Source organism: Ammodytes marinus (genome assembly GCF_949987685.1).
Source record: "Ammodytes marinus genome assembly, chromosome: 13".
Taxonomy (NCBI): Eukaryota; Metazoa; Chordata; class Actinopteri; order Uranoscopiformes; family Ammodytidae; genus Ammodytes; species Ammodytes marinus.
This window is the reverse complement of record NC_137217.1, coordinates 24,705,595-24,729,784: the sequence shown is the minus strand read 5'-3', so window position 1 is coordinate 24,729,784 and position 24,190 is coordinate 24,705,595. Positions and strand designations below refer to the sequence as shown.

Here is a 24,190-nt window from a genome sequence, read left to right as displayed (position 1 = left end):
TCTAAGTGATTATACAAAAAAATATTTAGCCTACAAATGTGCAGACCCATTCAATGATGAAAACAACAACACCGGTCCGGCATGATCACACCAACTGACTGCTGATGGCTGTCTGTTAAAAACTATAGCCTATATATCTTTGCAATTTATTTCGCACATATCTCCACCAAAAGGGTTATAACACAATTTGCGCTATATGAGGTCATCTGACTGAAGATACCCCATCCCCCTCCGTATGTTATTGTAAGGTCACTACTAACATGATGCAGTCATAGGTGATGTGGGCATCCCTTCCAATGTCCTCTTTGGTGCGACTTAACCTGAGGATGTTTTCCAAATAGTGACTAACTACTGCAGTCTGCACCAGACCAGTCATGCTGATTTTCTGCTGGTGCAGCTCTAGATGCAGCAAATCATGAAATCAAAAATAAAATGTTAATGAGGATCAGTTTATGGCCAAAGTGCAGGACGTTGAAAGAGTTCACCTTGCACTCCGGCCAGATCCGGTTTAGTTACTGCTTTATATGTGCAATTACAAACCATGCTATCCCGTGACCGTGCAGACAGTTCAAGGCCAATGATGTCATATCACTCAGTTATTACAAATGTCTCAGTTTGAGGCAAGATTGAACAAATGCTCAATGTTGAAAACCTGCCAATGTGGAGTCGTTCTTGCAAGAAAGAGTGACACCCCTGCATTCGTTTGAATCTCTATGCCAAAGCATTGTGTGTGCTGACATGTTGGCTGCTTCTGGAAATAGAAAAGGGGACACACAATGTGACCGCCTCCTCCTCCTTCTTCTCCTGACAACAAAAAAACTTCCTTCCTGCCTACAGGGGACTTGGTGGAGGGAGGTCAGCTTGTTTTGGCTCTTCGTCAAGTAGCAGGAGAAAAACGTGCTCCACCCTGATCGTGGGAATCTTGGCCAATAGACTGGGGTGTCTTTAAACATATAGGGACATACAGCTGCATAGGGGCTGTCATTGATATGTAGTGTGACTCATGGCAAACTGATATCAGGCCCTTTTGTATTCGGTGATCTACAGTATGTCAGCCAGATTGTCATGCTTCCCATGCTGGCCGGAATTCTTAAAAAGTAGTTTTTCCAGCTGTCTCCAATAAGTCATCTGATCTCAAACACTCCTCATTTCATGACTCAGGCCTCAAAGTGCAACATTAGTCGCCATGTCATATCAGTTCCCAAAAATATGTGTCAAGCACCCTTGAGCAAGATATTTAAAATAACACCTGGAAGCACTGGGACAGTCGGAAAAATGGCTCTGTCTTTTGTTGTAATGCGGACAGTGAACAAAGCTCACTTGATCTGCGCCGATTGGAAGCCCTTGGAAAAGCCCTTGGACTACAGCTAGTGAAAGCCTGGCCCAACATTGTGGAAATCTACTGTCAGTGCTTTTGGAGAAGATCTTCTCCTAATCCCTCTTTTCTTCATGCAGGCTTTCTTCTCTTCTCTCTGTGTTCTGCATCCTGTCACCCTTTGACAGTCGGCTCAGCTTGGCCCTCCTCTTTAATCTCCATATACCTGAACAGCCAAACTGTGACCAGCTGGGATGAATAGACACTTTTATTTTCCTTTTTGAAGATTTGCCTTTCATAGCATATGCACAAGCATTTAAGATTGTGACTGCTCATATCTACAATTCTAACTGGAGGAATAAAAAATATATCACACAAAGACGGTAGGCTACTTTTAAGTGTAATTGAGCAATTATGCAAAAAGCAAAAAAGACAAGTTGCTTCACCACAGCCAAATGAAGGATAAGGAGCCACAGCAGGCAGAGCAGTGAGACGGATCATAGTGTAGTAGTCCTTGTCTATTGTGTAAAATGGGAGAACCCACCAGCTTTGACTGTCAAGCCCTTCACTCTGGTGAACAGGATCAGTCGGCTACACATCTTCAGCCGCAGGAGTTGTTATGTAATCAGGAGAAAAAGTGCGACTGCGTCCCATTTTTGGAGAGAGAGAGGAAGAGAGAGCTGCTTTGTAAATTAGCAGTAAACAGGATGACGTGGGCCCTCCTGGATTTACAGCCTAATAATGGAGCAGATACAGGGGGAACCAACATTGTTTTTGTGCAGGATTTCATGTTTTGAAGGTGCTCCGTTTTTAAATTAGACAGGTTAGCCACATGTGAAATCATCCATGTTTGGAATGTATCGTCCACTGACACCATCATGTGGTGTATGAATCTTACAGTATGGGTCAAACAACATCCTTGTTAACGTTAATTTATTTGTTGTGAAGTTTGGTGTCCTTTGGGCTGAACACTTTGAAGCCTCACATAATGTATGCAGTCAAATAAGAAATCTGCATATATTATTTATGTATCGCAGGGACAAAAAAATGGCGCAACATTACATTTAGCCTACTGTTCTTCTTGCTGTTGAGTAATCTCATTCATTTTACCCAGTGGTTCACACAACAGGGAACAATTTATGTGTGGGCTCTATTCTGCATAATCCATGTAATTCAGTGTATGTGGCTGCAATCACAGATTACTTGTCAATCCAAAGGCTTTTTCCTGGCATGCATGGCTAAAAGGCTTAAAGTAGCAAACTGAGAATTATTATACTTTACCACTCTTTCACAAGATAGACCTTTTCTTTTGGTGTATGGATTATTTGAGTATTCCTCTAAAGCTACTTAAGATATGTTTGTATGTGGAAGAGACTGGGGGCTTCCCAGTTCCCACATTATTCAGATATGTTCAAAGCCCCACACTCAGCACATTTCTATAGAAGATACTAACCCTTGTTTCTCTAGAGAAGGGAGAAGAACATAAACATCTGAGTCACAAAGAGCTGACTGAAGTCATGCCAGCACACTGAGGCATCGTCGTGGCCTGCTTTGAAAATACAGTGCACTTCTCAGACGGTGACACATATTCAGGTGTTCTGGCTCCTACTGTATTCAATCACAATGGATTTTTAATGAAACGCCAACTTGGGTTACAGCTCTGATGGAATCAATTCACAGCATATTGGATTTGACTGAATTGAAATCGTATTATTTTTATTTTACACAAAGCCCCTACGTTAGGAAAAGCCCCACATGACGACAGTGATGGCGCTGCGCTTTGTCAAAACATGTGTTGCTATCCAGATTCTCAATGTGTGCACTTAATATGCCATGCTAGTAATAATGACAGGAAAGTTGATATGCTCTTTTATTATAACTTTTAATGGATGCTCCATATATTTGGATTAGGGTTTGTATATGTTTTATTTATGGATTCCTTAAGGGAGGATTCCACCGTTATGTTAGTGACATATAGTCCAATTCCAGGAAATAAATCCAAATGCGGGAGAGGACTGAATCTGATAAGTGAAGCATGTTACAGACCAGAAGATGGTGAGATATGCAGTAAAGTGAGGAGGGTAAAACAACAAACTAAAAAAACAGATTGCACTGCTTTCTCCAGAGTTTAACTCCCCATACAAAAGAGGTATCACGTCATTGCCAGTCTACTCTGTAGCACCCAGATGGTGTAAATCACACCGTCCGGACACCGACCTTTCTCTCATAAGGGAAGAGAGGGAGATCTCTCACCTAGCAGTCTAGGAGGCAAATGATAGAGAAAGCCTTCCCATTAACAAGCACTCAAATTGTGAAATCTCTGCAGGACTCTACCTGGAAATGACTACTGAAACGGTCAATATGTGCACACAGACACAGCCCATGTTTGTTTTTGCGAACATGAACGACAGACAAACAGAATTTGAGGTTCTGATATTTTGTGTGTGAAGTCCTGAAGATTTTGGACCTCCCATTTTAAGTTCATAAGGAACAAACCTGACAACGATTTTACTCACATTACAGAGATGACTCTGAAAAGAAGGATTAAGGTAGGATTAGAGTTGAACTTGCCTACACTTGAACCGTCTCCAACCAACTAATATCACAAGGTAGCATCAATACAGCAGAGAGCAAATTCTGTGGTCTCACATTGTAAATCATTTGGACGATTGCCGAACGTTCTGCCTAATGTCACTCAACTGCTGAAATATGACAATTAAGCTCATGTTTTCAATTCCTTGTACATTATGCATTATGATCATGACTGTAGTAATTGACTCACATTCCATAGCCCTATACATGTTATTAGTCACACTTAAAATTACTAGGGGCTACGGTTGTGGTTAATTAGCCTCTACAATTCGCCAAAGATACTTTCAACTTCACATTTGGCCCCAAGAACCTGTCTGACTTTTAGGGAATCCATTCAAAGAATGACTTTCTGATGCATAATCTGTCCTTTTCAGCGCCTTTGGTCTATTCCTTTTAACAACCGACCCCTTTGATATCGAATACTCATTTTTCCATCCTTAAGGCCAAGTTTAGCTGGCTGGCCCCTCATCTAGCTCTCAGCAATCAAAGCAATTTTACCAAAATGGTGAACTATTTATAGACAACATTTGTAATCAATACATTGACTGTACCAGCGCATAATGAAACCAGAATGACAACACACAATTTGGGAGGGTGCCATCTATGCAAGGTTTGGTTCTAGATGCTGCACAGTCGCAAGTAAGTGATGGAATGCCATTGAAACATGCCACTCCTACTACTAACCCCGATATGCACAAGAAGCCCATGCAGCGTGCACCATTTGGAAGGCATCTGCTCTTCCTTACCACTTTCTGTCTTTCAGTCTAGTCTGTAATATGCAGGAAGAATGCTGATGCCACAGTGTTGTTGCATACATTTGTAATAGTCAGATGTAGTGTCCTACTCCATGGGACACAAGAAGAAGGACAAGGGGAAGGAAGTCTTGTTTTGGATTGTGTCGCTTGTTCCTTCCACCTCCACCAAGTCTGAAAATATTCCAGACGGGCTGCTGGTCTATACTCTCTGGTCGTCTGACACTTCCAGTCACCAGACCTATCCGCTAATAATAGACCAGTCCCTGTTCAGTTAAAGGGCATGCTTCTCATACTCCAAACACATCTTGATCACACATTCCTTGGCAGGTGCACCATACAGTATGTCATCTGGAGCCATTGTTTGAAACTATTATCAGAATTATTTACTTTTGATAAGATCGTTTTAGTTTCATGTAGTTGTTGATTGATTTGAACCTTGTCACTGAGGGAGTGGAAGTTTAGCCTTGTCGTTGTTACTTATAATTTATGAAACCCATGATTGGACCCTTTTGCAAGCAGAAAAGTTCAAATCCAGTTAATGATAACTGTTGGATGTAATTGTATGTTGAACAAGCACTAGATTACTGCCTGGACTGATATTATTCCTTAGGTAATGGTTTTACGAAAAGACAAACAACGGCTCTGTGCATTACCTCAGACAAGGACACACACAGTCAGCGTATAACTTGTATCTACTTTTTTACACCCAGTGAAGAGCACACAGGGGTTGCACCAAACTATGTACTCCTATTGGAACCGGTCATTATTGGTGCTATCAAATTCTGTATGCTCTCTAAGTGAAATCACCCACAATGCATAGAGGCCGGGACTACAGATACCTGAGATCGTTGGACTGACCAAAGTGACAGGGGTCTAAAACACTCTATCAGTGAGTCCAGTAAGGATTAGTTCATGCCGTCACTTGCCAACCCCCTAAAGGGATGTTGTCGAGCAGGTTGCCAGGAGCGACAGACTGGCATGTCAATACACATGTATGAATGGCAGCTTGTGCGGCCCAGCATACCCTCTGGTACTCTAATGTCATTGAGAGAGGCTTCCGACACTCTTCCACCACCATTGGTGGGACTGTGTAGGTAACACTGAGTTTATGGTGCATGTTGGTGGGGGCAGTAGCAGATGCAAAGTTCCTAGTAAGGGCTTCTTCTAGTTCAGATAAGCAAAGCCTTTCATCAGTGTGACGGCTTTTGGCACAAGAGAGAGCAGCACCGGCTAAATACCAGACGTTGTCTCCATCATGGGCCAGGTGATGGGATGAAAGCTTTTGCAGTCACTGACCAAGACATCAGTATTCACCTAATGATTGGCATCCTACAAAGGAATGCTGTCTGTTGTCTTCAACCCTCTTGATTGGTATGCAGCCAAATACACTATTCTCTTTTATAAGGCAGACACCAGCTGTCATCAGTCTAGAACTCAATATTTTCTTCTCAATATATATCAGTCAAATAAATAAGTCGGCATAAATAGATAATTAACATAGTTGTTAGTTGCAGGTCTAACTCAGTCATTGTTTTCTTAGTTGTACCATGACCAACAAAAAAACATGTCAACAAGAACGCTGATCAGGAATTAAACATTTAAGATGCTCATCAGGCAAAAATACTAAACAATCTTTAGTTCTATCCTCTTTCCACTATTTCATATCATTGTATATCTTGAGGTTTTGACTATCTATCAGGTAAATAAAGCAATATCAAACTGTGCTCTGGGAAATTGTGATGAGCATCTTTAAACCAGTTGTACTAAAATACATAACATAATCTAATGGATATGAGTGTCATTGTGGTATTTATGAGCAGATAGTGTGCAAAGATGTAATGTTAAATGTTTATCTCAGTTCTCCTTTAAAATCTAGTTCTTCGTTGTTAGCAGATCTAATGACAACTTTGGTCCTTAAACACACACAAACGCTGGGCCTGGTTTTGGCATGCGGTCAGTGCTTGTTGTTTACACTGCGCTTCCTGTGTGTCTGGGCCCCCTTGCCCTCTTACATCACCCTATTCGCTGCATGAGGGACACAACAGGGTGAAGGGGCGACGGGTTAGAGGGGTAAGCGATGAGGTAGTTCATTAGTCCACCGGGCGGCCCATCCCAAATGAGATGCACATCCATTCTCTGTGTGCTTCCCGTGTTCCTCTCTTCTTTCCTTTTTGAGTTGCCGCCCTTTTCCCCTTCCAGTCTTTTGATTTCACACTCTGGGTCTCAATAGGGGTTTCCTCACCTATTGTTTTGACTCATTTGCATTTTTCAAGAAAATGTGCTGCATTTGCACCCTGTTTTCTAAGTATTTCTTGCTAAGTTAGCCACATTTAGGATTTCCAACCTATCTTTATTGTTGATTTTAAACCTCAAGTAAGTCCTGTTGGTGGGCTTACAGTCAGGCCACTCCACTTTTGATCAGGCGACGGAGAAGGTTGCGTTGAAGAGGGAAGCGCTTTTCTTTTCATTAATATTCAATGTCTCTTGGCCTATATTTTTACTCTGCACTGTATCTTGGGAAGACATTGGCAGTGCTCAGGATGCTGCATTTGGGAATGAGCAGCAGTTCTTGAACTTGAACTCATTGACTGACTGGTCACTATCATGTTACCAAGATCATTTTTTAAGCTCTTCATTACTTCTTTGAGTTTGTTTCACACCGGCAAAAATATCCCTCCCCTTAGGTGTTAACGAGCTGACACTGTCCTAAGAATGTGCTGTCATAGTTGTCTGATGCTGTCATACAGTGAGTCATGTGTTTTGCTCCGCTGTTTTGAACATTAGCTCTTTCTAACCCCAATTCATCAGTCCCCTATGAGGTTGATGAACAAGTAGAACATATAGCAGTGTGGTATATTGTGTGAGCCCGCTGCTTAGTACTGTTCCCTGTCAGATAGCCTGTACATGGAGATAAGAGCTTCCATTATAATGTGGTCACATGCTTTCCCAAGGACATACAGTATCTTCATAATCCTGGTCTCCTGCATTTTTTTTTTTAAATAACGGCATTTCTTATTCTTTGGACATAAATATGCTTAATCTGTTATTACATTAAATTAAATTAGATTAGACTGGAAAGGCTCTTGTGCCCTGCAGTCCTAGAGGACTATAGTGTATTTGAGGGGCACTGGGGCAGCACTACATGAAGAAGCAGCCTTTGCATTCTGGGTATATACCTGTTCTAACAAAATAATTTGTGTGAAATTGGATTTCTGCTAGATACGAATTTGTGTGGAAGTAATTACCAGTTGTCCCAGTTTTGACTTGGCTCTTCTTTACTCACAATTTCATCATCTTAATTGTTATGTACGGAATTCCTTTGTGGTTGCACATTGGGAGTGTATCTACAATTTAGCTTTTGCAGAAGCTGTGCTACATTTTCCCAAACTAGCATTTGAAGTAACGCTAGCATCTTTTCCAACCTAGCATACATGCCTCTAACTGGGAAATGGCACTGAGTCTGTGCTAATAACCTGCTGATTCTCAACCTGCCATTCTGCTCCCTCACCGTGATCATGCATGTATGCATGCACCCGCTTCTCAGGGGTTCCTTTACTATTTTTAGCTGCCTTTTACATATATCTTATTCCTTTGTATCACTTTTGCTTTTGCATGCATGTGAATGGGTCCAGCCGAGTGCCTCAGGCTTTGTTTGACACCTACAGCTAAAGAGGCCCCATAATAGGGAGACATGTGGGGGCCAGCTGAGCCAGGGTGCAAGGTGACAGTGATCTTCAAGCAATGAACACACACAGCATGCCACACATTCCCGAACCTTCTTTGACCCACTTTTTAGCTGCTAAATATATTACCCATTTAGTATGAGGCAAAAACAAAGCAACCATGCCATGACGCCACTGCTTTTAGATGCTCTAAAGATTGATTTACTTGCTACCACCAGCATAGTAAGAGATTATGCAAGAAATGCCATCATCATAATACTATTAACATTATGCATAATCTCTTACTATGCTGGTGGTAGTAAGTAGCCTACATTTAAGGAGCATACTATTAAATTGTTTGCTCCTTAAACAATAATAATTAAAAGATGATTAAAACATAGCCTTTCAGGGCCTCTGAAGAAGCAAAACAGAGCTTTCAACTTGACGATTTTATCAACTTTGTGGAATGCTAACCAAATGCTTCTCCTGCGTATTGTCCTCCCTAGCCATCCAATAATAACCTCCACCAAAGTGTTTTCCCGTGTCCAGGCTAGTTGAAGGCGTGGGCATCTCAGAGGAAGTAGATGTGCATTGATTTATGAATATGAATAATGTAAGTGATGTCACAAAGGGTGGTCTAATGGCTTTTGTCTGTCCCATGGGTGCAGTGCCTCTGGAGTGTAAATTTACCTTAAGGAGGCATTTGATCAGGATTCCATTGGTAGACCCACTCTGTTGTATGGGTTGTGTTAATAATATAGTTAAAGAATAAGACTAATATTCCTGTTCCTGCAATGATTTGCAAATAGGTACACCACATTGAACTTGTGTTACATAAATAGGGATAGTTTTGTCTGTGACATCAGCAGAACACAAAGTTCATGATTGTTGAATCAATTTTGTCACAGCATTCAGTAGGCTACATGTGCAAATATTATAGGAGCATTTTCCTCAAGTATTTCCCAATATTGTTTGATGTAAGCGGTTTTCGTAATACACATACCCGTCACTGTGTCAGCACAGGACAGGAAAAAGTCCCCAAGTGCATTTTGCATGCCTATGTTTGCTAGTGTGACCTCTGTGGTCGGTCTCTCGCACAATAACGTCTCGGAACCCAGGTTTTGGCAACAGCAGTTTTTAATGGCTCTGCATCTGCATATTTCATAGAACAAACAGCGGAGAGTCATCAACGTGGGCACGGACAATAGTGTGTTCACTCATGGAATTCTCTCAATGGCTTTTCAACTATTACAGTGTGATCGTATAGTGGTATTTGGTTCACATAAATAAAATAAATAAAGCATAACAGAAGTCTCACTCTTCTTTTAAACAATAAAGAAATGTCCTATATAATAACAAAAACATATTCTTCTTTTCACAGAGCTCACATAAGTGCATTAACCTGCTATTACCATAGTTTTAGTAACCTCTTAACATGTATTACAAAGTGACAATAAAACACTAATATAACAAACCAGCAGACAATATTTGAGCTGCACAATATTAAAACACCTTGCAAAAGTAACACATAGCTACTGTACATACCTGCATATTTCATAGAACAAACAGCGGAGAGTCATCAACGTGGGCACGGACAATAGTGTGTTCACTGTAAAGACGGCACATAACGTGAGCTAGCTTAAAACAGGAATTTTCCCGACCAATAAAACATACAAAAGGCGACTTGAAAACAAGCAAAAACATGGCGAAACGTATCTTTAACATATATATTTTCCTACTTTACATAAACAGCTCAACTTCTAACTACAGTTCATATAGTTAATTATTAAATATGCGCACAGACTCAACACACGTATTACCTCATGGAATTCTCTCAATGGCTTTGGAAAATCCCCAGAATGCATTGCCCTAATGACCCAACTACTCCGTGCAGGTACACGTTTACGACAGTAGATGGCGCTGTTGCACCATTTTAGCTGGATTTAAACAAGAACTCAACCAACCATGTTACACTAGCTTGCAGTCTTCTTCTTCACTGTGCTACCGCTAACGATCAAGCTACTAATGGTAAAAAAAAGTATTTCTTTGAAATGAATTGCAGTTGTAAGTTCTTCTGAAATGATGAATTGATTGGTTGACTATTTGAACGGAAGAACAACAATCGGCAACTACTTTTATTATCAAATACAATTTGTGGCATTTATTATTTAGCCACACATTCACAGGTTCCAGCATCTAAAATGTGATGATTTGCTGATTTCAGATCATAGAAGTTAGAATTTGTAGGTGTTGGATTTTTTATTTAACCTTACAGTTTATAGACTGAAGAGTTCATGAACTAAACAAAAATGCAGTGTATTTATCAATAACAGTCATAGTTGTTAAATGCAGCTATATTTTCAAACAGTTTCTTGGATTCTACGATTTTCCCATCAACTCTCAGTCATCTCTCGTACACTCCGTCCTCCCAGTTGTCTGGTAGCCTAGGCCCTAGACTGCCCGCATCAATCAGCCCTTGTTTCAGTCCCTTACTACGCAGCAGCAATGCTCTCCCTCAGCTCCCATCCCGTTTTCTCTCCAGAGGGCTTCAGGTTTCATTGGTATTCATTGTCAGTGCCACCAACATACCAGAGTGTGTTACATTCTCATTCTCTTGGTCATTGACCATATAGATCACAGTCCTGTCAGCCGGCTCAAGTTCTCAGGTGTATAGGGGAACTTTCACAGGATATTATGAGGCAACATAATACCTGTCTGTTAGAGCTGCACTTGCTCCTATCACCTTCTGTAGCTTAGTTATCTGCCCCCAGGGATCTGTAAAAAAGTGTCCTATGATAAATTCAGAGACAGGGTTATACTGTATATTTCATCACCTGAGCCATGGAAATGGAACGCCTGGCGGTGTGTGTGTGTGTGTGTAGTATGATTTGTAAGGAAAAATGTTTCAGGGATTTGGCTAATAAAAGGGAAATAGTAAATCACGTGAGTCTTTTGTGCAAGGATTTTCCCTCAATTCAGTAGCAAATACTAATGCAGCATGAAAAGCCTACAGCGGGCAGTGTTACTGGATTTACTCTGGTTTAAATGAAAGTAGTCACATCCCGGTTGCTGCGCTGTCATATGGCATAGTACCCTTTTCTAAAGTAAACAATTTATATTGTTATGTCGACCCTGATTAAATTAGTGTCTCTCTCTCTCTCCCTGTTTTCTCCCCTCAAAGCATTTTGCCTCAAAATTGCGCTGAACTGACTCCAGTGTGCATCTTCTACTTTCAGTTTATCTCACTACTACTCACCCTCTCTCCTTCCTTTCTGTTCCTCTCCTGTCATTGCAATGTTTTGGCTGCCGTCCCGTTGCCACGCAGAGACCACAACAATGGCCCCTCTCTGTCAAGGCACATCGCTGCCTGAGGAATGCTTATTTAATAGTGGGATGCTTGGACGGTGGAAACGCTTTGTTTTGTCTCTCAGCTGAGCACTTTCATAGACTCCTACGGCTCTTCTGTCTGGGCATCAGGCTTCATCCAACATCAGTAATTGCCCCTTAGTTACAGACTGATGACATTAACTTCTTCATGAGCCAAGCAGAGTTCAGACAATCTTTGCAGTAAGGCCTGGTATCCTACTAAATGTAGTTGCAGTGGTGAGAAGTTTGAGAGTGAGAATACCTGTTCATTTGGCTAATCATGCAGACCTTTGTCTAGCATTGTCTGGTTATTTGGATTAAAGGTGAAGACAGAAATTATGTTGTTGTCAAAATGACTTTTTGTCAAAATGAGTGAATATCTCCTCACCATCCGCTACCTGTATGTAATGGTATTGGTTTGTGTCGTGTATGTGCTGAAAAAAACACTCCAGTGTACAGCTTAGCCTCTGTTAAAGGGCATGTTGCTAGCTACGTTGGGCCTAATTTGTTTACATACCCTTTGTTTACATACAAGTTTACAAAATCTAGGCTGTGTATCAACACTGGATTTCTTTTCAGCACACAAACAGTACGGACGGGTGCCAGTTCGTGGGGAGATATTTACAAAAAGTGATTTTTGACAACAAGAATTTAACCTTTAAAAATAGTCAGAGCTTCACTCACAAGGGAGCAGTGGGTTTATATGTTGCATGCTTGTTTTTGAGGAGCTTGCGAGGCACAATATACTTTGCGTACTCTATAGAAAGCTATAATCAATTCTGTTTAAAGTTGCACACAGCATTTGGTCTCGCTGCTCATTGGTTGTCTCCTATGCACACTGTTGAATAGCACAGCGTTCTTGAAGTAAATCTTCAGTGCATTCACTGTCCTAGTGCGACAGCCCCCTGACAGTCTGGGTTGTTTTCAGCCCGAGTCTGAATAATTTACAGCATGTTGCCCCAGTGTTTACCTTCAGAGACTATGCAGAAGAAACTGTGCTCCGACATGGTTCCACAGGGAGCGCAGGGGTAACAGTGCTGAGTGGACAAAGCCAACTGTCCCCCTCATGAGGGTCTTTGTTCGGCCGTCAAAGCCTAGGCAAACTAATGTTTGAGTAGGAGATTCAAGTTCAGCAGCCTGCCAAATGCTAGCACAGCCATTCTTGTATCAAAACACTTTTAAAGTCTACACATGCATACGGATGACTCATGAGCCTACACTGGCTCCTATCGATTTAGTTTTCAACGCAGTGAAGTTGGACCGCCATTGGGAAGATGATCACTCTGCTTCCGTTCTCCTAAGCAATTTATTTTATCTCAATAGAATCATGGAGGATGCCAAAAAGCAATTACTGTGTTTTTTTTCTGCCAGTGGAGTCAGGCCATTCGCTGAGGGCGGTCTGTCGATAAATCAGTCCCGAACAGTCCAAATGGTATTAGGCGTGGAGTTAGAAGAAGCAGGCTTAAGACTTATTATCTTATTGTCCTTCTGAGGCAAATGGTGTAATCTCTGCAGCAGATAATGTTGCTCAACAATGTGAAAGAAACATTGTACAGTAACAAAGAAGCTTAGATCCTATCTTTGGAGGTGTTCTGTATGCCATTGTGTTTTATGCATTGCTGAATATTTGACTTATCAATCTGAAACTGTTGTCAAAGATTGCAGTCTTCTCTTTTATAGCCATGGACTCCACCCAACACCACTTTACACTGTTGAGGAGGTTCACGTCATCCACACTGAACTACTTCATAGGCCCGGCAGTGAGAGAGGAATGAAGAACGACTGGTTGAATTCCGTCACTGACTGTGTGCTCTTCTTACCTTAGGTTTACTTTCATTTACTCAACTTGTTTTTCTTCCCCTCTGTTTTTCTTCTCTTTGAGCAGCAGCTCCCCACTCCTCAGATCTGGACACAAAGCCCACGCGGCCTGACCCGGAGGGCGAGAGCAGCCCTGAACAGACAGACAGCACTCACAGAATGGAGTCTCCAGCTAAGAAAGACACAGACCGCAGATTGACTACACCTACCAAATCCGACAGCATCGCTCGAACACCTGGGTCACCTGCATCACCTGCCCCAAGGTCCAAAAGGAAGGAAGGTAAAAGAACATGTCCCCAGTAAATTACTTATGTATATGATGTTCGTTCCGTGTGTATTATGGAAGCTATATTTGGCCTGACATCAAGAAGCTCTTATCCAGCAGTCTGCCGGAGTTAGGTCAGCTCTCTCGAGGCAAGGTAATGCCCCAGGATCGAAGTAATGGTGTAATAGTGACCACATGCTTTCAGATGAGAACCTAAATCCAATAGAGCTGCAGCAGGTTATATGTGAGTGGTGGAAAAAGCATGAAACAGAAGCTGCTATGATGAGGGAACATCTAAAAAAAATGTTTTACGCCAAAATTAAATTAGCAATATACCAGTAAAATATGGACAATATAGCCTTCTTGATAAGTGGATAGCTATTGCTGACACTGCCATGCACTGGTCCCTTTTAAAGGGTTGGCAAAGGGAACCTGAATGAATGAATCCCATTTCAGTGAATGATGCCAAGGAGGCATTTAGTTTGATCTGGTAGTTGCACCATAGATATTTCCACAATGCTACCAATTGAACTCCTTGCAGCCACTCAGTAACAGCACAGGCAAACTCAAAGGAGCATGTTTGGGGGATTTTGAAAAGTAAGCCTCTTTTCTCTCTCCTTTTATTCTTTATCCATAATCCATTCACTGTGGTCATGGTCTTTATTCCCTTAGCGTGAGGTGATGGGGATAAACCCTTCCAAAATTCCTAACTGCAGTACAACAATACTTCCAGTTTTGATACCTTGTAATGACCTCACCCACATTGGCTTTATCAATACTTTTATGGTGTTCTTGGTTTAATATCAAACGTCTTGTCCAGTTTAGAGAAATATGTAGTTCAGTTCTTATTTTCCTGATTCCTAAAATGACCCACGCTTCTCATTTGTCCTTAAAGTTAGCTTTTTCTTTGCTTTTTTTTGGTTTTGGCAAAGCTCATTACTTGTAAGGTTTAACACCACCCATAGGGGTATGTTGAAGATGAAAAGCACTCTGTGGCCACTTAATTAGTCAAATTAAATGGTGAGGCTTATAGTTCAGCTGGGAAATGCTGCTTGTGGAAATGGTTCTCCTCTCGTCACATCTCCAACATTTTCCTGTGAAAATGAATTTCCTTCATGTTGGTGGTGTGTCAAGGGCTGACTGTTCCTCTGTTATTATTGTGTTTCTTGAGTCAGAGAATAGTGAAATAAATTTATTTGCAAACACCTTTTTTTCTTTCAGATTATTGTTACGTTTGCACAATGAGGGTTGCCCAAAACACTGCACTGTACCATAATGTACAGGCAAACAAAATAACAGAGCTGACATTTTGTGAGGATGCCAGAGTGTATGTGTGTACAGTCTGGAGCCTTAACACTACACCAAGTAGTATTTTTCTCAGTTTTGTCAAGGAAAGCTTTGTGCATGTGACGTTATGATTAACATGGCGGTGGTGAGTTGCATACAGCAGCACATCACACCTAACCGAAGCAGTGCACATGGGCTTTACATAGTCCTATAAATATCAAAGTGGGTCAGAGGTTTTTTCTTATGGGAGGCTGCATGGCAGATTGTTTCCCTGTTTATGATGCACGCCTCCCCTGTTTGACACTGCTGAAGGATAAGTTCCTTTGTGTTTGACATTGAACATCTGTTCTGTGAATACTAAAGAGAGATCAAGACTGCAGACTTTTTGCCAGTGGTGGACAGGTTATATAGTGTATATTCACATGGTGGTGGTTTTAGTCTATTCACATTCAATGCCAATTTATTTGGATGGGCTGCAATTCTGTATAATGATGAAGGTATAACAAGACAAACGTGAATTCTCTTTAATCACATTCATGATTCATTATTTAATTTTCTTGATTTATTGACTGATCAATTGAATCTCAGCAAAGTACAAAAAAAAAAGACTATTACAATGAATCCGAGAAAAACATAACAATTTCGTACTTCAACAAATATTCACACTTGAAAACGGCCCCCAACCTTCACTTTTTATTTCAACAATTTATCAATTATATAAAAAAAAAGTAACTTTATACATTTCCTACCTGTCAGGTAATTGATGAACGACATAATAATTTCAGCTTTAGTAATACTTATTGGGACATTCTTTTGAGCACATACAGAGGCAAACAGTGCCTTTGGTGAGTCAGAATGACAACATGTTTACCAAGAAAGTAGAAGCTGCTATCATGAAAGGATGCAGTTTGAATTCTTGAAATGGTTCAGTTCAGTGTTTGCTTGCATTGCTGTTCCCATTGGCTTATGTTACTGTGTGAGTGTTTCCACTAAGGTATTTTGGAAGGAATGTTTATGTGTAAGCAGATATATGCATGTAGTGCTTCACTGTAGTCACATCACATTCAAACATGCACCCACATCCAAATGGCATAGCAGAATTAGTGAGACTTCCAGCTGCAGCTATTATTTGGAAAATATTGGCTATTTTGTATGAAGATTTTTCTTTGTTCTTTTTTTTCCCTTTTTTTTAAATCCAGATAATATGGTACATATCAGCTTCAGACATAAAAGTAACATCAGTGTTAAAATGATGAAATTGACAGGTTCCCGCCATTGTCTTGTGGCACAAGATTTTGAACGAGTATTACGAGTTACTTCAGTGCTTTCTTAACAACATACTATTTTAGATACAGAATAATAACAACAAGACAGACTATGCTCTTTTCAGCCATAGTGGATGTAGCATTATTGATACAATTATATACTCCCTGTCCCCGCCGCATGACACAAGTTGTCCTCAAGGAATGATTTCCACTAAGGTAAGCTTGACTAACCAGCTTTAATTAAGTTCTTGGTAAGAGCTTTGAACCTTAATCGCTCATTTATATGGGAGCATGTAATGAATCACGCTTTGTGAAATACAAGGCAAAGAACTTAATTAAAAATGTTATGATATTGCTACCATGCTGTGTTGTCATTGCATATGAAATAATATTGTGATTGTTTTTACTGACAAGGTCTGTAAACTTAAAAAAAAGTGTTTAATTGGGCTGTATGGGTTTTACTTGTTTTTAAGTTAATGATGACTTACACATCCTCTCTGTATTTTTCTCTCTGAATCCATTCTCATCCCAGACCTGGTTAGGTCAGAGGAGAGGCAGAAGCTTGCCAAGGAGCGGAGAGAGGAGAAGGCCAGATATATTGGTGAGTGGAAACAAGGGGTGGGAATTCAAGCCCATTACATAGGAGGAGAGCTCCCCCTAGTGTTGGGGTGAACAAGGTTGTTGTTTTACGTTTGCCTTTTGTGTTGCTTGGTTTTAGGCTGCAGATGGCATGCACATGTAGCACAGGGAAGAAAAAATGTCTTGCCCACGCTTCTGCACAGAAGTGACTGAAATTGGCAAAAGTCAAGCCTCCCTTGTGCCAAATACAGACGTTACTGCATGCATGCTGAAATAGACGAGCACTACGACAACATTTGCTTATTGTATGTTTGTTTATTAACTAGTATGTTTAGGCTCTGCACTTAAATGTATGACCATTAAGACAATTCTATTTGAATTAATTCAAGATATTCCTCACATTGACACAAATGTTGCATTGATATAAAAAAACGTGGGTGTCATCAGAACTGACATGGCTGTACTTTTTATATCAGTTGATAATGCATCTCTTTGCCCAAGTCCTTGCATATTTGTTTAACACACCGCTGTCACATTATCGGTCTGCTACACGCTGTTCGTACACTGCTTTGCATGATTGACAGTTGCCTCTGTCTTTTCTCTCACCTCCTCCTCCTGCAGAAGAGCTCAGCATGTTACAAGGTAAGCCACTATGTGTATGTGGCATTGGTGGTGATGAACCCTTTCTGATCATTCTGTTACATTTGGATGTCTCAATTTAATTTAAAGTTCCGTAGTTTTCACTATGGTTGGGCAATACATTGAAATCTGAGCCACTGAATAACCTTTCCCTTGTTGGTATGTTTGTTAAAAGCTCTACCAATATGGCTTCAAGAACCATATTGAGTTGGATGCTAACTTGATGCTTTATGGTCTTTAGGCTTCGGACATATTGCCCAACCCTAGAACTGTATCATTCATTTCCTCCCGATGGGTTTCCTTGTTTTAAAATGGTGGTTGTTTAATTTTTTCTTCATCATAGTAATATGTACTAATTGCAACCTGTCCTCTCTCTGAACCTCATCAATGTGTCTTTTTTTCAAAAATCATGTAGGCATAGACTGATTCACTCACTTAACCAATCATTTATCTGTAAATACATTTTATTATTGGTTTGGTAAGCAACATGGCCTATAGTTGCTGATTCTCAGTTCATAAATAACATATAACATGCCCTGAGTTTGAACTTGTTCATCCACATCTCCTGACTGCAAACAGCACAGAGCTCCATGGATTTTGTATCAAGAGACAGAATGTTTGGACCACATGCCGCAAAACTACTATGATTACTTTCTTATTGAAAAAGGAGTTGGAGCTTTGAGAGACACTTGTGGACAGATTTATCTTGGCTGCAAATTTAAATTAAAAAAATAAATACTATTTTGCCAGGCACAAAATCACACAGTTCAAAACGTTTGCACTGATCTTTTTTTATTCTTTTTAGATTGGTTGTGGACATACACAGTCAAAGCCCATTAATTAGTTTTCCCCAAAGCTAGTATATTAACGTTTTAGTTAACCCATTGCTGCATAAAATAGAGAATTAAATCATTATCATAATGTTTTTCCTAACATGCCACTGATTTATTTAAATGCTCATACTCGTACTTTTAGTAATGCCAAGCTGTCTAATCCAACAGTGTTTTTCAACAACTGTAAAATGACTTTGACACACTCCATAGCATGGATCAGTGTAATTGGGCGATCACTGGGGCAAGCCAGATGGTAGGGGTCGACTGTAATACTCTGTCAGACCTGGATAAAAGATGAGATCCTGCCAAAGCTTGTGTTCACAATATCAGCTTAAACAAGATACTTTCAGTCATCACTAGAATTACTAGTTCAGTAGTAACAGGGGTAAACTTAGCCAAATCCCCTAGCTATCTTACCTATCGTCTCTTTCTCTTTTATGTTCAAGTTAAGCTTTGAAAGTGGATTTTTCTGCGACTGCACAGAAGCTACTCTGCTTCCCCATCTGTGTTTGGGATGGTATAAATAGCTCATGCACCAGGGATAGAGCAGCACTGTCTTTCTGTTTATTTAATGATCTTACTGTAGTAGTAGGTCACCATGCTACTTGTCAGAGCTGCTCACTGTCAAGAGAGAGTTGAGGGATGCTTTTTGAAGCAGCAATGTCTCTTTAACATATTCAGAACTGGACAAGTGTTTTTCACTAAAAGCTTTACAGTACACCTTTAACGATTTGTATCACTAGACTGTAAAGATGGTTTCTTACTTATGGAGGACATTTAGCTGCGATCATCTAGGATATGCACTGCAGCAGATATGTTCTGCAAGGTACTTGGCAAGCAGTGCCTGGATAAAACCTAGCTTTGTTGTTCCCTTCTCATATAAAAGCGGAACTGCGTGCCTCCCAATACATTTTGAACCCAGAGTCTCGCCCCCCCAGCGTCTTTGAAATGATCCGTCACCATATCCTGAAATCCACAACCAGTTGCTTTTGTTGCATCAAGTGCTTTAGAGAGCCAAGCCTCGCCTCTTTGCAGGGGCTGATTCTTCATGGAGGTTTTTACTTTGTAGTTTAAAGAAATATGGTGAGTTGTGTGCACACAGAGAGGCAGCTGCAAAAGGGCCTGCTTCACGCCCTCTATGAATGGCTCAGGCACAAGGAGACAATTTCCATATCAAAGTGAGTGCTTTATTGAAGCTGATGTTGACACTTTATGCGATTAGTGTGCTATAAAAGTGTCACTTCAGAAGTACTAGTATCTGTCTAGCTGTATTATGCATAATTCTGTGGTACAGTCAAGCAATTGAATTTATTTGGCAAACACAAAGCACGATTAAGGCTTTAGTTGTGACGTTAACTACAGTGAGGCTTGACTTTTTCATTACTTTCTTCCAGCTTCAAACAATATTTTTCTTAAACTCCTAGCGTAGCAAAGGATGCGTCAAATAGCGTCTCTCAACAGATATATCGCATTAGTCTTTTTACGTCAGAACTGATACAGACCTGTCAAAGAGAAAGTGTACTATAGCTACACTATAAAGGACAGGCAAGGGAAGGGATTGAGGGCTCCTTTGGTTCAGGGCTTTCTTGGTAAAAATCGTATTCTGTTGACGGTGTTTTCTGTCCCACCTTTAGCTGCTAAAAAGAGCGAGTGGCTGGAGAAGGAGGAGAAAGCCCGTCAGCTGAGGGAGCAGCAGATTGAGGAGCGCCGCAGGAAGCTGGAGGAACAACGGATCAAGACGGAAAAACGCCGAGCCGCCCTGGAAGAGAGACAGAAACAGAAACTGGAGAAAAACAAAGTATGCACTGGCTATGTTCAAATGTATTCATAGGATGTGATGGTGCTGTACTTTTTTTTTTTTTTGCTTTGATACCCAGAGGTGAAATGAGGATGCCCCCATTATGGCTGCATAACAAGGTCGTTTGCAGATCAGTGAATTTAGGACAACGAATCCAGGCTTTTTTTAGCCAAAGGATGCACTGTGTCTGTCTGTTTCTGCATTGTTGCCCTTGATGCATTAGGCGTTTAATGAACTAATATGGGTTTTGTGTATCCTTTCCAGGAGCGCTATGAGGCAGCCATCCACAGGTCAACCAAGAAGACGTGGGCAGAGATCCGCCAGCAGAGATGGTCGTGGGCCGGCACACTTAGCCAGAACTCCAGTCAGAAAGAAAGTGAGTACACAAGTGATCCAACCTAAGAACATAATACAATTCATTAATACCCGAAGCTTTTACAGATTATAGATCCTGTCTGTTGAGGTTTTTAGCTTTCGAGTTTTAAGTTAGTGGCATTAACCTTTTCCCCTTCAAATCCATGAGATTTAAGCGGGACTATGCTATGTTGCAGCTCACTGTTGTAACAGCTACACTGAGGTTTATTTTTTCTTTCAATTGTCAACGATTAATTTATTTTCCAGTTCATCCTTTAGTCTGCATCTAGGTGATGTCTTAATGTTGCTTGCATGTTTTGCCCAGTCTGCTAAGTGTCTTAAACAATGAATTAGCTATCAAAAAATAGTGATGGATTCACTTTCTGATCTATTTTACAACTGAACTATGGAGGTAGTTCTGAAGGGTTGCAGCCTTGAAAATAGTGCATCATCACTTTGTTCAGGGGAATTTGAACTAAAAATATATTTTGTTGTCTGCTTCTTAATCCCAACAGCAAAATGAATCTCTTATTTGGGTGGACAGTGTTTTATTGTCACTGCCGGGTTGGTGTATGGCGCTGGCGACAGGTGCTTAGTCAGGAATGTAACACAAACAGATTTTGGACAGAACTGAAGGTTTTGTTTAGTTATATTTTAATCTGATGTGCCTTTGCTGCATCAGTCACACTGCATACCCTTAACACACCATTTAAATTCCACTTCCATCTCTTACACATGAATTCAGTTTAATCAGATAGCCCTTGATCACCACCAGACTATTGATTGCACAAAGCAGAAATATATTCAGTTGCTTTATTGCACAACAAATGTGGCCTTATTATACACACACACACACACACACACACACACACACACACACACACACACACACACACACACACACACACACACACACACACACACACACACACACACACACACACACACAACAGTGCACTGCAGCTTTATGGATGCTATGGTCCCTTTGTGTCATTCTCCCGAGGTGAAAGTCTGAAGAGTCCCCAGTTTCATCCCATGCCATGTAATCACGCCTGCCATATGTCAGGGGAATTATTGACTCTCTAATCAATCTCTTCCTTCCTTCCTCCCTCACCAGCCTGCCGTCTGTCAGATGATGGACGTAGTCAAGCGTAAACAGACAGACAGTGAAATGGCCTAGAGTTCAGGATGTTATTTAGGAAATTCTCCGCAAAAGATCATACTGCATGCAGTATCCGAGTATAGCTCATATATGTTGTCAAGAATGCAAGGCTTTGCCCTTTTCTGCTGTGCCACTTTATGTCATCAACTTGAAATGAGTGTGTTTTTCAGCAGCATTTTTCCAACCATTGTTTGAGTAGCTTTAAAAGGTATTGTTTAAAGGTTCCCTGTTTGTGGTTGACAGGCTGTTTGATGGTATTTGTTTTGATGGGAATTACGCAATAGGCATGAACCGTCGTTGATCTTTACATTCTACCAAAATCACAAAAAAGAGCAAACCAATTCTCTCATTTACCTCAATTAACAGTTTTAAAAATTAAATTAATCTACACAAAAAAATGAAAAGATGTCCCAGTTGCTCTGTACTATCCACAAAACCTCAAACCGGCAGTTTTTTTTCTTTTTTACTTGACCTGCTTCTTTAGGAAAGAATGTGTGCCAATGGAAACGGTTTAGTCTATTTTGTCGGCTAGAGTAATGGAGACACTGTTTATGGAAAGAGATGCTACTGATGAAAATGTAAAGGTCATTTTTATAATGTTGGAATCACCTGGCAATCGGAAAAATAAGTGTTTTTTTGTCATTTGGAGCATTCAGAAATGCACCTAGAGGCTAGCTGGAGTGAACATATGGTGTACTCTGTGTGCGTGTATGAACTGTTATTATGGCAGTGCGTGCTATTGTATATACGCTCAGCCCACAGGATTTTTGCTTAAATAAGGGGTTGCTTACATTATACATACATAACTGTAGTTTCCTTTACAATGTGTGGGTGTATGTTTGTAGAGGCATCATTTCGAGCGTTACACCATTACGCCACAGCCGCCCTTCCTCCTCTTCCTAGCAACCATGTGACCTGTGTGAACATCTGTGTGGCGCTCTCTCGGCTTCTCTTTAGGCAGATGCTCTCGGTCTACGGTCAACCTGCCCAAACACGTGGACACTGTTATAAACAAGCGACTGTCCAAGTCCTCCGCCACGCTCTGGAACTCCCCCGGCAGAAGTAAGGAAGTAACATCTGGAATGCCCCACCACCTCCCCGTTTCGTTTAATTGTTATCCATCAGTCTGCCACCGCTCAACAACGTCTATCATTGTCCTGTTTTATATTTTCTTCCAGTTCTTTCCCTTTGTGATTATTTTCAGTCCCTCTCTCCTCCTGTGCTTGATGGTTGTCAGCTGACCCCATTTCCATCTTCCAAAACCACTATTGAGTTCCTTTTTTTTTTCTCCCCTGAATTTTGGGTCAGGGTTTTTCGTTTCGCATGCTTGCACTTTTATATTACCGCGTTTTTACTTCGTTTGTCTTTTATTTCTATCCATTGTTTGGTTCATTGTGGTCATGTATGTCTTGTGTTTGCACAGTCAAATGGATCCCTTTGTGCTCATTTTCGTAGTAAATGTCTTTAAAGCTGTAGTGCGTAACTTTTTCTTATAAATTTATGTCAGAGGCCCATTGCCAAATGAGTTGACACAAAGCTGAGTAAGCCTATCAGCTCCACAAACGTCTCTCTGCTAAGGAAAAACCTGAACAGCAGAAGGGATAAAATCCATGTTAAGTAGATGCACAGACAGCTTTGTTGTAATTCCTCAGAATTCCTCATGGGGGCGACAGATGATACGCACTATAGCTTTAACTGTCTTGAAATCTTTATTGATTGATTGATTTATTGATTTATTGATTGATATGGAGGTGGGTGTGATTTAATAATGACAATCATTTCTTTGAATCAACTTTGTGCCTTTGAATCAACCTGTCTTCATGCTTCAGATGAGTTAACCAGGTCATGCTGTACTCCTGGAGAGGAGGAGAACATTTTGAGTTTGAAACATGTAAAGTTAGCGAGAGTCAGCATTGTTCAGGAAATGATGTATTCCAAAAACTCCCCGGAGCGGGTACTGTTCCACTTTTTCTACTTGGGAAAAAATAGATGGGTAAAAACAGAGTCTATCCCTCTTGTCATTCTCCTCTCTAGCCCAACACAATCCCATCCCATCTGTGAACATTCGCTGTAACATCTTTCTCGTCCTACACCTTAAACCCAAAGAAGAAGGTGTCTCCCCTCCAAATAAACCAGTCGCCACTTTTCTTCTCTGCCTGTGGTTATAAATAACTGACTCAGTGTCTAGACAAGCATTTACAAAAAACTCTCTCTCTCTCTCTTGGGTGGTGCCACCACTACACCCCAAAGTTATAGCCGACACTTTTACTGAGCTCATTTTCTTTCTCATAATCTATCTGGGTGGCACTGAGGTGTGTTATTGGGGTTTTCAGAGGTTGTTTACGGCTTTATAGCACTCAGGCTGAGTGTGAGCCATAACCTGGACAACTGTTTATTTTCATTTCCCTTTGATTTGTTTGTTTTTGTTGGTATAGTGTGGTAGGCTAATGAAGGGAATAACTCTGCAACGACTGATTGTTCATGGGCTACTAATAATTCA

The 24,190-nt window shown here is 40.8% G+C and overlaps 1 protein-coding gene across 8 annotated transcripts in view; it reads left to right on the top strand.

Annotated features, from left to right (window-relative positions):
- map7d1a (MAP7 domain containing 1a) overlaps positions 1-24,190 on the top strand; it is a 38,561-nt gene that overhangs the window by 731 nt on the left and 13,640 nt on the right. For 4 of the 8 annotated variants that reach the window (XM_080039453.1, XM_080039455.1, XM_080039452.1 and 1 more), the window contains exons 2-7: positions 13,576-13,788; positions 16,858-16,926; positions 17,526-17,546; positions 20,011-20,174; positions 20,439-20,550; positions 22,648-22,752. In XM_080039453.1, coding sequence (XP_079895579.1) covers positions 13,576-13,788; positions 16,858-16,926; positions 17,526-17,546; positions 20,011-20,174; positions 20,439-20,550; positions 22,648-22,752 — 684 coding nt within the window. The remainder of the gene's footprint in view (positions 1-13,575; positions 13,789-16,857; positions 16,927-17,525; positions 17,547-20,010; positions 20,175-20,438; positions 20,551-22,647; positions 22,753-24,190) is intronic. The other 4 variants (XM_080039457.1, XM_080039456.1, XM_080039451.1 and 1 more) reach the window with 3 other exon arrangements.